At 57.2% G+C, this 16,596-nt stretch overlaps 2 protein-coding genes across 8 annotated transcripts; one reads left to right on the plus strand and one right to left on the minus strand.

Annotated features, from left to right (window-relative positions):
- Positions 1–1,617: 1,617 nt before the first annotated feature.
- OPRL1 (opioid related nociceptin receptor 1) lies at positions 1,618–9,485 on the minus strand. Of its 6 annotated transcripts, none has more exons than XM_074317951.2 (5): positions 9,357–9,485; positions 6,858–7,095; positions 4,466–4,677; positions 3,698–4,053; positions 1,618–3,462 (listed from the first exon to the last, which is right to left on the minus strand). In XM_074317951.2, the coding sequence occupies exons 1-5, from the start codon at positions 9,434–9,436 to the stop codon at positions 2,939–2,941; spliced, it is 1,410 nt and encodes a 469-aa protein (XP_074174052.1). In that variant the 5' UTR covers positions 9,437–9,485; the 3' UTR covers positions 1,618–2,938. The 6 variants fall into 6 exon arrangements, with proteins under 6 accessions (XP_074174052.1, XP_088645136.1, XP_074174053.1 ...); XM_088789010.1 differs by lacking the exon at positions 9,357–9,485 and adding an exon at positions 8,845–8,933; XM_074317952.2 differs by lacking the exon at positions 9,357–9,485 and adding an exon at positions 7,536–7,665.
- Positions 9,486–13,440: 3,955 nt separating this feature from the next.
- Positions 13,441–14,620, plus strand: LKAAEAR1 (LKAAEAR motif containing 1). Of its 2 annotated transcripts, XM_074318092.2 has the most exons (3): positions 13,456–13,860; positions 14,051–14,173; positions 14,256–14,421. In XM_074318092.2, the coding sequence occupies exons 1-3, from the start codon at positions 13,456–13,458 to the stop codon at positions 14,313–14,315; spliced, it is 588 nt and encodes a 195-aa protein (XP_074174193.1). In that variant the 3' UTR covers positions 14,316–14,421. The 2 variants fall into 2 exon arrangements, with proteins under 2 accessions (XP_088645137.1, XP_074174193.1); XM_088789011.1 differs by having other exon boundaries at positions 13,441–13,860; positions 14,051–14,620.
- The last annotated feature ends 1,976 nt before the right edge of the window (positions 14,621–16,596 follow it).

Raw genomic sequence — 16,596 nt, forward strand, 5'->3', positions numbered from 1 at the left:
CGTCAGCTGTAACCAGTGAGCCATTGGCCACAATATAACTGCTGTGGCTACGGAGAGGAGGTAGGAAGAGTGAAAGAGAGTTGTCGGTGGGTTGCAGACAAAACGGACAGCAGGTCGCACGTCCAGTGAACCCAGCCTCCAGTGAGACCGTAGTGGTATGACTCCCCTACCTATGGCTCCGTGGGTGTTCCTTTTTGGCCTCACCATATCCTGCGTTCTTGTATGGGGAGCGGGAGAAGAGACCCTGCAGGCCTCCCAGCACGACACAGGGTGTCGGGCAGGCCTCAGCTTCCCTGAGGTCCAACCTGGCCGCTGATCCCTCCCCAAGATTCGGCCTTCCCCACAACCCCGCAGGCAAGATTCAGCCATCCCTTCCACACAGGCAAAAAACCCGAGGCTCAGAGAAGCCAGGAGATCTGACCAAGCCCCGGGCTATGGCCCGCAGTAGCGGGCCGTGGGCGGGGCCAGAGGCGGGGCCGGGACCCGCAGGCGGGGCGGGGCCTGGAGGCGGGGCGGAGGCGAGGTCGGTGGCACGCTAGAACGGAAGGAGAGGCCTGGAGGCGGGGAGGGGCGGGGTCAGAGGCGGGGACGAGGTTGGGGGCGGGAGCGAGGTACTGGGCTGAGGCCGGGCCTGAAGGCGGGGCGGGGCGACGGTGGGCGGTGGGTGAGGCTGGAGGCGGGTGGGGCGTGGCTTGGCAGGCGGGGAGGTGGGGCCGAAGCAGGGGCTGGCGTTCGGACTCCAAGTACCAAACGCTTGAGGACGGGGCGGAGGCGGGCATAGTTCTGGAGATCAGGGAAACCGCCGCCGCTCCTTGCCCCTCACCCATGCCTGGCCTGGCCAGTCCGCGCAGATGCTTTCTGTGGGGTCGCCCTGGACTCACAGCCTGTGCGGCGGGATAGTCCCAGCCTCCAGGACACGCACTCGAGCCCCCTCCTCCGCGGGCTATACCACGTTCTGAGCTCCCTTCAACTAACTGAGCTGAGTGGCACATTCCTCCTAAACTTCCCCTTGATTGCTACGTTTTTGTTTTAACAGCAAAGTGCCTGCATTAAAATGTGTATACAACCGCACCTTGGTCCGTCTGCCTGTGACCAAGCACTTAGGCCCAAGGTCTCCCTCACTACCCCTCCAAAGCCCCTGTCTCTGATAGGGTCATCTGTTAGAAGGGTCAACCTGGGCAGAACTGGGCCCACACAGAAGCCAGGAGCCTCCAGCCTCTCATGGCCGTCAAGGGAGGCTGTTCTGTTCATCTTTCATCAAAATTCCCCTTCAATCTGCTCAAGGGACGAGGACAGGGCTAGGTAGGGTGGGTGGCTTGCTGAGACTAAATGGGGTGAAAAAAACTTGCACCCCACACGCTGGACCCACAGAGAACCTCTCATTTCAGGGAAGAGTCCAGTGGTTGGTTGTTTACGGAGAGAGTATTTGTGCTGAAGACAAATTAACAGCCCCCATGAACTAGTCACACCCCCTACCAAAGTTGTAGCCTCCAGGGGACCCTCCACTAAGGACAGAGCCTGGCCAGGTGAGAAGCATGGAGCAGGTGGGAGGGCTCCATATGCTAATCCCAGAGAAGTTATCCCAACAGCCCCGCCTGCAGGCATCAGAAACACCTGGTCAATGGGAGGGGTTTATTATGGCCCCACTTCGTGGCCCTAGGTTCAGGTTGGTTGCATGCAGGGGAAATCACACTTGTTGCATGCACAAATACATGAGATACATCACACAGACAGGCAGGTTCACAAATCTTTCAGCCATGCCAAGAAAGCACCGAAGCTACAGAGGCGCCAGCCCTCAGGAACTGCCCTTAGGGCCAGGGCTCCCCAAGCAGAAGCAAGCCCAGGGTCAGGACTTCCTGTCCTCTATGAGAGCGTAAGGCCACTTGGCCGGGACTGCGCTCAGCTCACGGGTGGAGGCGGGATGGAGTCTCCTCAACATTGCAGGAACCTGTAGCTTCCATCTGTAGCCTGGGGATGGTGCTTCTCCAGTGACCACAGCAGGGAGATACCCCACACACACACTAGTGTCCCCACAGCCCAGACAGTCCTCACAGCTTGTCCCTACCCTTAACCCAGCTCTGAAGGTGAAACCATCCTCTGATCTGGCACAGTTTAAGATGAGTCCTGGCAGCAGAACTCTTGGGTTGCCCCCACAGACACCTTAAATGAAGCAGTGGGGATGCAGAGCAAAACACATCGTGGCTGCTACTCTTCCAAGGCCACCAAGACCCAGATAGAGTGCAGGGTCCTGCCAAGCAACCAAGATGAGGAACAGGGCCGCTTTAAGGGTGATGGAGCTGCTTGCGGTGATGACGTGATGCCCCCAGCCACCTCCACACACTTGGACAGCACAATGGTTCATTGCATTTCTGGAGGGAAAGCTCGCTGAGTAGCGTCTGAAAGGACACGGGAGTCGGAGTGATTAAGTTGCTCCAGTATGCAGCTCAGGCAAGTCCACATCAGCAGATCCGAGCTCAGGGCTAGTCCCACTGCCCACAGATGCCTGCTGGACTCCCCAGGCAGTGTCAGGCACTGCCTGAGGAGACACTGCCATTTCCATCACGACAGCACACAGCACAGGGGCACCCCTCCAGGTGTGTGCCCACCCGAGGGTGCAGCAGGGGAGATGCCAACAGAGTCCCGTGAAGCGTGGGTGTGTTGGTGTGAGCTCTGGCCAGGCATACTCACTGGTCAGTCCTTGAGCCCCACCTGCACCGAGAGAGCAGGTTTAGTGTGACCGGATCCACAGGGAAGCCCTAATGCTCTGACCTGTCCCGTGATGTCACCAGGCCCTCTGGGCCACAGGCAAGGCGGCCAAGGCTGGTGAGGCTCAGGGCTCAGGTGCCTCAGCCTAGAGAGCAGTGACCTGGGTGAGCTCCGTGTTGGGTGTGGACGGGCTCTGCGGGCTGACAGGCACCATGGGCAGGTCCACGCCTAGTCATGCAGGCCGCGGTACTGTCTCAGAGGTCTTACAGGCCAGGGCCACGTCCTTGGCAATGCTGCGCACGCGGTCGGACACTGGCACCTCGCGGCGCAGGGCAGATGCGCAGCAGAACTTCCGGAAGCAGGCCTTGAAGTTCTCGTCCAGGAAGGCGTAGAGGATGGGGTTGAGGCAGCTGTTGACGTAGCCGAGGGCTGTGCAGAAACGCAGGATAGCCACCGCCGTCTCACTGCCCGGCTGAACCCCCAGCCCTTGAACCAGCACAAAGACCTGGACAGGCGTCCAGCAGCCCACGAACACGGCCACCACAACCAGCACCAGCCGGGTGATGCGCCGCAGGTTCCGGTCCTTCTCGCGGGAGCCGGACAGCAGGCGGACGCCGCGCAGCCGCCGGATCATGAGGCTGTAGCAGACGGAAATGATGAACACAGGGATGATGAAGGAGAAGAGGAAGATGCAGACAGCAAACAGGGGGCCCCAGTAGTCCTGTGGGGCAGGGACCTCCACCAGACACTCGATCTCTGCGGGGAGAGAGACATGGTCAGGGCCGTGGGCGGGGTCAGGCACGGGTGGGGCGGGGCCAGACAGGGGGCGGAGCTGGATAGGGCGGGGCCAGATGGAGCTGGGCGTAGTCGGGGTAGGGGCGGGGATGGTGAGGGCGGGGTCGGTCGGGGGTCGGGGTCGGGTCCCGGAGCCCGGAAGGGGTCACCCCGAACCTGCGAGCATAGCACTGGGGAGGAGGGGCCACCCACTGACCTTCATCCTCTACCTGGGCCGAGCCCATGATGGCCACAGGAATGCCGACGACAGAGGCCAGGGCCCAGATGGCCACATTGACAGCCTGGGCCTTGCTGGACGTGCGGACATCGAGGGCGCGGATGGGGTGGCAAATGGCTACATAGCGGTCCACGCTCATGGCAGTCAGCGTGAAGGTGCTGGTGAACATGTTGTAATAGTCGATGGCAATGACCGTTTTGCACAGGGCATTCCCAAATGGCCAGAAGCCCAGGAGGACGTCTGTGGCCTGGAAGGGTAGTGTCAGCAGCACCAAGGTGTCTGCCAGGGCCAAGTTAAAGATGTAAATGTTGGTAGCTGTCTTCATCTTCGTGTGTCTGCAGAGAGGACGGAGAAGGAGGGCTTCATTTGGCTGCCCTGTCTGGACCTGGCAGCAAAGGCAAGGGGCCTTGGCCACCATGAGGAGCACCCCCTCTGAGACCCTGTTAAAAGGCAGGTTTCTGGGCCCAGACTAAGGGCATGGAGCCCGGGGGCAAACATTTTAACAAGCTCCACAAGTACACAAAAGGGTTCCTAAAGACTGTTCTGCTTTAGGAGAGCTGGGTGTGAGGGGCAGCAGAGCACACAGCAGGCTCTGTCTAGGAGCAAAGGGGCAGGAATCTAAGAGAAAGAACCTGTCCTCCTACTTTCAAAGTCTCCCGAAGACCCCCACTCTATCCCACCCCGTGGACTAAATGCTGTTTCTACAACAGCCAGAGGCCTCGGAGCTGCAGAGTCTGAAGAGCACACCGCAGAGGCTTCGGCCACCCCAAGGAAGTGAGCACGATGGCAGGGGCTCGGATGAGGTCTGGCTGGGGAAGTTGTGGGTGCTTAGTAATAGTTGTTGAATGAATTAATAGTTGTGACAGTGGGGACGCTGGTGTTGCTAGTGACGGTGGTGCAGGTGGTGATGGTGATGGCAGCGGCAACTCCAGAAAGAACAATGCTCCACGACGCTGAAGCTGCCATGGGGGAAATCGGAGGGTCAGTTCTGTCCCTTAAAGAGGTATTAAGAATAAGCACTTAGGCCTTATTATGACCAGATAACAGCAGCCATGACAATGACGATGGCAGATACCTGTGCCAAGCTCTTCACAGGGCTTTTACCTCATTTCAGATTCCAAAAAATGCTATTTTGATCCCCACTCTATGCAGGAGGACACTCAGGCTCAGAGAATCCAAGTGTCCTTCTCAGGGAGTCAGGGAGGGTGGAAAACAGAGGGTCAAGAGAGCTAGAAGACCAGCCACAGATGGGAGAGAAGATTTGCCAGAGACACACATGATACAGGGCTGTTGTTCAGAACACACAAAGAACTCTTAAAACTCAATAATAAGAAAACCAACAACTCGTTTAAAAAATGGGCCAAAGACCTGAGCACACCTCGCCCAAGAAGATACACAGATGGCAAATAAGCACAGAAGATGCTCCCCATCTCGCCATCATGGAAATGCAAATTAAGGAAACGAGACAGCCCTGCACCCGTCAGGAAGGCCACGACCCAGAGCACTGACACCACACGCCGGCGGGTACGTGGAGCCACGGGAACCCTCAGTCACTGTGGGGAAAGCAAACGGTGCAGCCACTTTGGAGGATAGTTTGGCAGTTTCTTACAGAGCTAAGCATACTCCTAGGATCCAGCAATCACGCTCCTTGGTATTTACCCAAAGGAGCTGGAAGCTTGTCCACACGAAACCTGCACACGGACATTTACAGCGGCTTTATGCACAATCACCAGAAGTTGGAAGCCACCAGGATGTCCTCCAGTGGGTGATGGATAAACAAACTGTCCATCCAGACAGTGGAATATTACTCAGCAGTAACAAGAAATGAGCCGCCGGGACATGAAAAGACACGGAGGAACCTTAAATGCACATGACTAAGTGAGAGAAGCCTGAAAAGCCTGCACCCTGTGTGATTCTAATTAAATGACCTTCTGGAAAAGACAAAACCAAGGAGACGGTGAAGACCAGTGGGTTCCAGGGGGTGTGTGTGGGGGAGGGATGGACAGAGGAGCACAGGGGACTTTCAGGGCAGTGAATTACTATGTGTGACACTGTAATGGTGAGTACATGACATCACACGTGTGTCCAAACCCACAGAACATCCAACACTGAGAGGGACCCTAAGTACCAAAATAAGCTCATCAATTGTAAACTGTACTGTTCTGGAGGAGACGTGGGCAATGGGGGGCTGTCGTGGGGGTCAGGGGTCCTATGGCAAACCTCTGTACCTTGCCCTCAGCTTTTTTGTGAACCTAAAACTGCTCTAACAAATTAAATCTTTAAAAGGAGGCAGGCTTAGAGCTCGGGCCAGCACTGGTAAGGGCAGCCGGCACCCCAACCCCTTGTCTGAGCACACACAGCACTCACACCAGCACAACAAATGGTGCACTCACACTCGTACGATGTGAGTGCACGTACATGTACAGCATATGGTACACGCTCACACGTAGTACACACGCTCACACATGCATGCATATACACCTGTGTGCACACACTTGCACACAGGTGCTCCTGTGCATGTCCCTGCTCTGTCCCCACCCTGTCCCCATGCTTTTCTCACACTCTCACTGCATCACCCCCCCACACTGTCCCAATGATTTCACCCCCAATCCTGAAGCCTGGCTGCCCCTCTTGGCCCCACAAGCTTTCTCATTCTGAGCACCAACAGAGGCTGGAGCTGGCCTGCATGCCAGCAGTAAACAGGAGCCCTGGAGCCAGAGGAAAGGGGCTTCTGCTGCCTGCCCACCTGCCTGGGGACCAGCCCTGTGATGGGTGACAAGAGCTGCCTCTTGGGGTCGCTGCAGGACCCATCCATCCTCACGCAGCAACTTAGCTCAGACCAGGAGCGTGGCGTCATCTGTCAGGACTCAGGGTGACACTCCATCAGGGACAGAGCTGCACCCCCCATTCCCACAGGGACTGGGCCAGAGCAGGGCTGGTCCCTCTGTCCCTATCCAGATGCCCCACCCAGAGGAGTCAAGCGTCCAGGGCCTCAGGACTAGCCCTGCTCCATGACAGGACAACCAGGAATGAAATGGGGGGAGCAGGAAATCCCCAACTGCCAGGCCCGCCCAGAACAGCCGCTGCCTCAGTTTCCCCTGGCAGCTATGTGAGAATCACCCATCAGGACCCAGCTCACCTGAGGATGACGTACATAACGAGGCAGTTGCCCAGCAGCCCCCCTATGCACACAGCCAGATAGAGCCCCATGATGGTGACCTTGAGCCCGAGGGACAGGAAGGTACTGTGGCTGGCATTGAGCAGCAGGTGGGGTGGCAAGCTGTGGTTGGGGCTCACGAGAGACAGGTTGTCCTGCAGGTGGCCGTTGTAGAGAACCTCCCAGAGCGGGGCAGGGAAGAGGGTCTCCATGCTGCCGCCTGTGTGTGAAACACAGGCACACGTGAGCACAGTGCCTGACACCCCCAGCCAAGGCCTCCAGCACAGTGTGCAGGGCCCAGCAGGCACGTGGCCCCCCCACGGGCAGCCACAGTCACAGAGGCACACGCACAGGCACAGGGACACACAAAGCACAGAGACACGTCTGTCTACACAGGGACACACATACAGAGACACATGGAGACATGCAGATGTGAAGCACAGAAAGGGACACACACAGAGCATGCATGCACGCTCAGGAACACGGTCTTATCTGGCTTACAGACTCCCACATGGGATGTGTGGCGGTACTTACACACCAGGACACGTGTCCACCCACAGAGACTCACGACAGGCAGCTGTTGTGTGCTCACAGACGCAGGGACACACAGGCGCGCACGCGCACACACACACACACATATATACACGCACAGATGCCCACCTGTCTTCATGCACACACAGGCACAGAAAGGACGGAGACATCCCCGGAAAGCCCTGGGACACAGCACAGGGGAGGCGGCCTTGCTCACAGCCTCCTCCTGCCCCTCCCTGAGAGCTGCAGGCCGGCTGCAGGTCACCCCACAGCCCGCAGCCCACATCCAGCGGCTCAGTTCTTACCCGGGCAGGCAGCCTCACTGGGAGCTGGGACAGCAGAGACCCTGCCCCTCGGCCAGGGTGGGGAGCCCTGCGCGCTGGCACTCAGCAGTCAGTCTGGATGGGACTGCACCGCGGCTGCTCCTCAGTACACGCCAGACCAGACGCGCAGCCTAGCGCTCAGTGGGGGAGGGGAGGAGGCTGCAGCTCTAGAGGGGGCGGGGCCGCGCAGGCCTGAGGGGGGGGCGGCAGGGGAGGGGTCACCAGGCCCCACACTGGGTGGGGACAGACACAAGGACCAGAGATAAATGACATTTAGATATAAATGTGAGAGGTTCAGACCCACAGAGCCCAGACAGGGACAGGCTCAGACACAGATGCACACAGGAACCCAGACATGTAGACAGACATACACACAGGACACATGGGGACTGGGGGACAGGCACACAGGGACAGACACACACACAAGGACAGACACGGGAGAAGCATGCAAGACACACAGACATGGGATCACATCTCACATGCAGACACATGGCCTTGGACAGACTCAGACCAGCCCTGGTTGGCATTCCATGCCCAGAATAGCGCCCCACAGCCAGGTCCCGGGGGCAGGGAGGTGGACACACAGCGGTGTCCCGGCCTGGCCAGCCTGGAGTGGACCAGAGCCTTGCTGTCAAGAAACAAGATGCCTAGACCCTACTGTGTGCCCTACATGCCTATTGTGCTCCAGGCCAGTCACAAACATGAGCTCCTGCGTCACCACCACACCTGGTCGTTGCTGTCAGCATCACCTTTGTGGAGACAGGCGCACTGAGCCTTGGGTATGAAACCACTTGTCAAAGTGGCAGAGACGGTTCAAACCCAGGTCTATCTGTCACTTTGAGCTACACCACGGGTGTCTCTACTGCAGTTGACTCCCAGAGTAATGTCTGGGCATCATTTTCTCACAGCCCGAGCCCTGCCATGGAGAGGCCTCCTGCCCAGCACTGGGGTCACACGCCGTGTGAGTGACCCCTGAGCTCAGTCATCAGCCCCCACCAGTCACGGGGTCATTCTTCCTGTACCTGCTCTGCCCATAGCCTAGATCCTGCTCTGAGAAGCCGTCTCCCAGGATGGACCTGGTTGCTAGGTGACTGGCAGCAGCGTCGCTAGGATACCTGGCAAATCTGGAGAGGACGGAGCCTGCAGATGCCCCAGGACTCAGCATCCCAAAGTGTCCCCCAGGATTTGTCTGCATCTTCGCCGCAGCCAGCTCAGGGACACGTGTGGACATGTGTCCACAGAGACACTCAGGAAACAGGGACACACAGAGTCACATGCCTGCAGACACACACATAGATGCCCAAATAGGTCCATGGGAACACACACAGACACGGGTACGTGCTCAGAAATGCAATGGCATTCGCAGGGGCGTGCACACACATGCAAACCCACACCAAGGTGTGTGCAAGGCACGCGAGTAGACACGTGGGAACAGACAGACACAAAGATCAAGGCCCCAGACACCCGGCCACACACGTGAACCAGCCTCTCCCAGTGAAGCATTATCCGGCTGACCCCAGGGACCCGAGAACCTCAGCTCCCACCGCCACCCCTGGTTGGGCGCACCCAGGTCTGAGCAGCCAGCCAGAGTCCCTGCCCTGGCTCCCTGGGCCGCCTGGCCGCTCACCAGCTTGCAGAGCCACGTTTCTTAATGGCCGTCAGCTGCCTCGTGTCCCAGGCCCCAGGCTGGGGAAAGCAAAGGGTCATGAGGCTGCTTCGAGGCTGGTTGTGAGTTCTGGACAGAGCCAGCACAGCAGACAGCTACAGGTGGAGAACTGGCTTCTCACAGACACAGTCGCAGCCAAAGGACAGGCTTCGTCACCTGGCTGGTGGGTGGCCAGGCCCAGATGCTGACTACACTCCCTGGGAGTGGCTGCAGTCCAGCCCTGTACCCTTCAGGGCTCCCACAAAAGGGGGGCATGGCACAGAGGAAATGGCCCAGGCCTCTCCTGAGCCCTGGGCAGCAAGGGTAAGACAGAACATACGTGTCACACATGGGAGAGCACGGGACACACGTTATATAAGAGAGCATTTGTGGGCGGCCCAGTGGCTCAGTTGGTTAGAGCAGGAGCTATGAACAACAGGGTTTCCGGTTTGATTCTCACGTGGGTCAGTGAGCTGCACCCTCCACACCTAGATTGAATACGGCTTGAGCTTGGAGCTGAGCCACCGGTGGGTGACCTGTTGGCTTGTGGTTAGAGCGTGAACTCATAATACCAAGGTCGCTGTTTTGAGTCTTGCATGGGCCAGTGAGCTGTGCCCTCCACAACTAGATTGAAAACAATTACTTGACTTGACGCTGACCTGCACCCCCCACAACTAGATTGAAAACCAACAACTTGACATCCTGGAAAAACACAGTTCCCCAATATTCCCCAATTAAAAAAAAAAAGGATTGTAATAATTCTGAGTTTCATCGTAATGAATTACTTTGTCCTTGTGATTTTACCTTCATAATACTTATACAGAGGGTGCCAAAAAAAGTATACACATTTTAAGAAAGGAAAATTGTATTAAAATTGTAATAATATATACGGATAACGAAAGATGAATACAAGTCACGTTTGACGTCTGCAATTACAAGAAGTGCTCAAAGTGGTTACCATCAGCGTCCAGACACTTCTGATTATGGCGACCTACTGTTTGAGCAACTCTGACCAAAGTATCCACTTGTTTACATTTTTTCGGCAGCCCCAGTATACAGCAACAGGAGAACTGAGTTGCAGAGTTTCAATATGTTACATGTGGTAGTCATTTAATAAAGCTTATCAATTTCATTGTGAAGTTTTATCGTCAAACTTTGGTGCCAATCAACATACATTTAGATGTCAGCTTTTCCATCAGCCCTTGAAAACCCCACAAACCCTGGACACAAAAACAAAGGGAAGAATTTTTATGTGAATGTAAAATTATTACACGATTAAAACTTTTAACATATATATATATATACACATATATAAAGATGTGCTGGTCTAGTACCTAAAATCCTGTCAGACTTACAGAAAGTGAGCATATGTCACTTAAGCAATAATGATGATGATGACGATATTGTTAGCATACATTTACTGAAACATTTTTTATGTCAGCCACAGTTCTAAGTGATTTAAATGTTTTATTTCATTTAGTTGAATTCTGTCAAATAGTTCAAATAGAGTTTTATATATGACAAAAAAACAAAAAAAAACCCAAAAAACAAAAACAAAGGGAAGGGTGGCCGGGTGGCTCAGTTGGTTAGAGCGAGAGCTCTTAATAACAACAGGTTGCGGGTTCCACTCCCGCAAGAGATGGTAAAGATTGAAACTAAAGATTGAAAATCGCGACTGGACTTGGAGCTGAGCTGCATCCTCCACAACTAGATTGAAGGACAACAACTTGGAGCTGATGGGCCCTATAAAAACACATTGGTTCCCCAATATTCCCCAATAAAATTTATAAACAAAAAACAAAGAGAAGACACCTGCCTGCTGGTCTCTCTTGGTCACTGAGCCCCAGACACACAGGCCGTCTTCCCTCCCAGTAGAACCCAGTATGTGGAGAAGCAGGAAAAAGATGTCTTCAGGAATGGGAGCTCTATGGGCACCAGGCCCTCCCGGAATTAGAGGGAAGGAGGTGTCAAAGTTTTCAATCCTACAAAAAGTCACAAGTCCCTCCTTGCAGGAGAGCATGCCCCCATTCCACCTGTAACCCCACTCTAGCCCCAGGAGCCAGCAAGCCACTCCTTTCCTGTGTCCTGGCTGGGACCCCGGGAAGCTGACAGGAGGGCCCAGATTCCTGTCTCAGCGGACTCACCCACGTGGGAGCAAGGAGTGGGGGCCAGAGGCAGCCCCAGCCTGGACTATGTGTATCCAGGAGGCCTGCCTGGAGGAGGTAGCCTGCTAAATCAGCCTTCCTAAGCCCTCACTGCTTCTTCCGGAGCCAGAGACCCTCATCTTCAACAAGCCACCAAGTTGGTGCTGAGTCCCAAGGCCCAGGCCATCCCTCAAAGGCACGCACAGGGCAGGAGGGGCCAACGTTCAAGGAACAGCTATGCAAAGCCCTGGGGGCTTAAGGGTGGGAGCTTGAGGGGTGCAAGCTCAGGGATATAGGGGCACAGAGTCATAGGAAGTCAGAGCAAGCTTCCCAAAACAATGGGAATAGTCAATAGCCTCCTACACAGAGGCCAGGACCTCAGCTGTGACCCCATCCCAAAGCCAGCACCATCCTCGATTCAAGGGCTCAGGTCCTGAACTCCCAAACGGCGCCTTCAACAGGCCCCAGCACCCAGATCCAGGAGTGAAGGGGAGAGCTGCCTGCACACTGTGGAAGCCCACGCATTAACAAATTATGGGCTTAATACACTAATTTTGTTCTAACATAAACTGTGGCGTGAGCATATGAATAAATGAGTTCCCAACAAACTGATGAGTGCATGAATAAATTACAGAATTAATAAATTGGGCAGTGAATTAGTTATACAATGTTATGAAATTAACAAATACACGAATAGATTACAGAAATCCAGGACCCCAAGATTTAGGGTTCAGCAACAAAGGGGTCTGGTCTTGTGGGACCCCTGGGACCCCAAACTCGCCCTGGAAGAGGTGAGGGGTTCTGAGTTTGCCCCAGTCTCGCCTCTCTGTGAACGCCAGCGGCTGTGGGAGGACCACGCAGAAAAAGGGCCTCAGCCCCCTACCTCCAAAACTACCCACCAGAGACCTCTCCAGCCAGGAAGCCAGGGCAGAGGCCCAGAAGACTGCCTCTGGGACACCCCAGAAAGGAAAGAAAGCGCACGGGGCTGGAGGAGCTGGCAGTCACCACCTCCTCGGAGTTCGACAGGCTGGGGCAGCTGCCGGCATCTCGCCCCGGTGATGGGGACGCCCTCCACTCACCTGCCCACGCCCCTCCTGAGGGGCTGCTCCGCACCACCCCCAACCCCCACCCTGTTGGAGGAGAGGCGGGACTCCCGGTTGCCCGGCAACCGGGTCAACAAGCCCAGAGAGTAGGGGTTTTGAAGGCTCAGAGTCAAGGAAGTCGAAAGTATGAGGTGTGGGGACCGGGTCGGGGGAGGACCTGGCTCAGGGTCCCGGGCAGCTGTGGGCTGGATCCCGGGAAGGAAGGAGCCCTGCAGGGCTGAACCGGGCCCTGGCGATGTTTCTCCGCACCCCATTACCTCCTCCCTGGGCTCTGCTCTCCCTTCCTCCACCTAGAGCCAGTTCCAGACAGGCTAGGAGCATGAGCAAAGCAAACAAATGAAGCGGCTGTCCTTTTGGCTCTGAGCCTCGTCTGGGGTTCCAGTGGGCTGGGGGTTTGATGATTGACCGGTGACGGAAACACAGGGAACTGGAGCGCAGAGAGGGTCCATCAACGTGGAGAAGGATCCACCGAGCTTCACCAAAAGCAGTGTCACCTGGTCTAAACCTCTGGGTAGGGCCTGAGGTCAACTCAAGGGTCTCGGTATTTTCTCAGTGGACAGAGAAACAGCCTGTGGGCAGGAAGGGAATATCCCAAAACTCCCGAAAGGCTCAGAAAGTTCTAGATGCCTGCAGCACTGAGTAGCTAGGCTGAGCTGATGCGGACTGTGGTGGGCGTGAGCGGAGGTGCAGATACTGGAGGTGCAGGACCTGCGGGGGTGGGGCCTGCGGGGACTCTGGAGGGGCCAAGCCAGGCCAGAGGGCTGGACAGGTGCCAAACGGACACCGTTTGGGCACCAACAAGGCGATGCCTCTTCCCCTTGGCAAGGGCCGAGGATGCAACCGCCGGCGGCAAAGGATGCCGGGCGCAGGAACGCGCGGGACCGAGCCTCGAAGGGCACGCAGGGTGCAGAGACCCGTGAGGAGCACGCCAATGGGGCGCCCGCGGGGGAGCTCCCCATGCCGGGCTGGACCCTCACACCGGAGGGACTGGCAGCCATGCATCCCGCTCAGTGCCATCGCCACCTGCTCTTCTGCGACCTGCTTGAGGACGTGGGCGCGGCCGCTTCCATCTTCCCGCGTGAGTCAGTGGAACTGGGGTACCGTATGCCCGACCTGCGCGCGTGGACACAATCACTCGAGCTACCCGCTGCGCGCCAAAACCGGCTCCTCGGTGTCCTCAAGGCCGCCGAGGCTCGTGGACGAATCCGCGCCTTGCGGCTGCGCTACAACCATTTGCGGGTGAGGCCGGGGGCTCAGAGGGAGGGGCGGGCAGGCGAGAATTGGGGGGCAGGCCGGGAGGGGAGGCCGGCTCGGGACCCTGAGGAAAGGGAGCTGGAGGACCCGCGGGGGCTCGCGGCGGGAGGGGCGGGGCAGGGCAATACGTCGCGCTGGCTCAGAGGCACCCCACGTGCCACGCCCCGGTCCGCAGGCGGAGGAGATCTCGCTGCTCATCCAGCGGCAGAAGTCCGCGCGCGCCGCCATCCGGCTGGAGCTGTTCCTGCCTCCGCAACTGAAGCCCACGAGGATCCCGGACCCCCTGGACAGTCAAGAGGTGCCTGCCAGCCCCGGAAGGCGGGGAGAGAGGGCCCCGCCCGCCTCTCTACACACCTGGCCCCAACCCCTCTCCCCCGCAGCGGAGGCGCTTGGAGACCATCCTGGAGGAGACAGTGGATGGCCGCATCTTCCCGCGTTGACGGCGACCCCAACTGCCCACATAAAGTTCTCATTCTCCAAGAGCCTGCTGGTCTTTGCCCTCCGTCTCCACGTCCCAGAGCAGAGAAGGAGGGAATGGATGCTGCCTCTCCTACATAGGACGTCACAGACATTGGGGTACACAGAGTGGAGCTCCTCGAACAAAGTAGGAAGTTGCAAGTGGGCGGGCGTCATTAACAGGGAACCAGGACATCCCCTCACCCCCCAAATCCGCAGCCTCCTGCTGTTGAGTCCATGGGGGGCAGGAGGAAGAACGTGGCTTAGCAAGTCACACCCCCAGAAGTAAGCAGCCTCAGGGAGAGACAGGGGCTGAAGTGGGAGTCCCCCAGATTGCAGGTCATCCCATCAGGGTGTCAGAGAGGAGGGTGACATTATGGGCAAAGGAAGTAGCTGCACACAAAGCTGGCCTTTGGATGGGGCAGCTGGATGGCTCAGTTGGTTAGAGCTCCAGGTCTCAACAAACAACAAGGTTGCCAGTTCAATTCCCTCATGGAGTGGTGGGCTGCGCCCCGCCCCCCTGCAACCTTGAACATGGTGACTGGACTTGGAGCTGAGCTGCACCCTCCACAACTAGATTGAAGGACAATGACTTGGAGCTAATGGGCCCTGGAAAAACACCCTTCCCTAATATTCCCCAATTTAAAAAAATCTGGAGCGTCAGCTGTGCTGGGAGACTGGAGAAGGGGCAAGTTCTCCTCAGGGGAACCCTGCTGCCCCAGACAGAAAATCACCCTCTGTTTTTCCTTTCCATCCTGAATGGCCTTGTCTGCCCCCTCTGCCTCGCTTACCTCCTCACCACATACATACCCAAGACCAGAAGGAAGCCGCCCCTGTCCCATTCTGACAAGCCTGTCCTACAAACCCTCTGGATTCCTTAAGAACCTCCATGATTCTGGATAGACCTTCAAGAACACTGTTCTCCCACACAGGCTGTTTGCAGAACCTGGGATTTCTCTCAGCCACCTCTCCAGTGGGGGCTCGGGGACCCAGACCAGCCCCACCCCTGCCAGGGGGCTCCTGCTGAGTGGGCAGCAGCAGAACTGACCCTGGAGGAGCGCAGAGGTCAGAGTTTGGGGTCTGGCCAGGAATCCTGCTCAGTGGCAGTCACTGCCCCTCCCTGACCTGGCTCAGAATGAAGACCTGGGCCCTCCATGCCCTCAGCAAGCCCTTCTCCCCATCTGTTGCTGCCTTTGGCCTCGATGGACACCCAGAACTATGTGTGGAGTGGGAGGGTGGGGGGAGCTGCATGTAGTGGTGGGTGAGAAGGGGAGTGGATGTGCTGGGAGGGGGTGGGAGAGGGAGGGGGGTAGAGAAGGTGGCTTGGGTCAGGGACAGAGACAGGGAAGGGGAAGCAACCTCTGCCCAGGAGTGGTGGCCACTGGCACCCAGACAGGCATGGAGGACAGCCAGCCCTGGCCCCCAGCCCAGCTCCCCGCCATCTGGACCCAGCACCCTGTCTCTGGGGGACACACTGAGTGCCTAGAATGACTTCATCATTTTAGTAGAAGCACATTTTATTTCACCACTTCTCTAAGCCTCTGTTTCTTCTTCTCTAAAACGGAGTCAGAGATGCCACGTGCCCCACAGCTATTGCTCCTAAGGCAGGGTCACTGCATTAGGCAGGCACCTGAGGACAGAGGGACAGGGAAAACGCACAAAGCCCTAAGGAGAGGGCTAGCAAGAGGACAGCCTCGCAGACAGCTGTGCACATGGGCGCCCTTTGATACCACCAGGGACAGGCCCTAGGTCCGCAGACCAGTCTCAGAAAGTGGCTGAGGAAAGTGGCGGGGCCTGGAGGTGGCTTCTGCTCTGCGAGAGCAAAGCCGGCACCATGTCCCGGGGGCCGTGAGGGATCAGGTGGGATCCCGGGCTGAGGCTTGTGCTCTGGACAGGGGGCCCTGGGGTCAGTCGGATCTTCACATCGCCTGCTGTATGGCCTTCAGGGGCTCCTCCCCAGCCCACCTGGGATCCTCCATGGGCTGCGGGGATACTGCAGAGACAGACTCCCCAGGGGAGGTACGGGAGACCCAGAAGGTGTGGGGGACTGGCCAGAGGAGGGAGGGAAGTGTGCTGACCCCCACCCATGACCAGCTGCCCTACACATGTCTTAGGCGGTGGGTGGAGATGCCACACACGCACTGTGGGATCCGCCTAGCTGTGTGGCCAGGTGCTGGCCCATCTCTGTACTGTTACCTCTCAGGACTGTCATCTGGGGTAAATGAGAAGCAGTCATCTCCTGTCTGGACAGGCTTCCAGCCTGGG

Source organism: Rhinolophus sinicus, chromosome 13 (assembly GCF_057876585.1).
Source record: "Rhinolophus sinicus isolate RSI-liver-muscle chromosome 13, RSI-T2T, whole genome shotgun sequence".
NCBI lineage: Eukaryota > Metazoa > Chordata > Mammalia > Chiroptera > Rhinolophidae > Rhinolophus > Rhinolophus sinicus.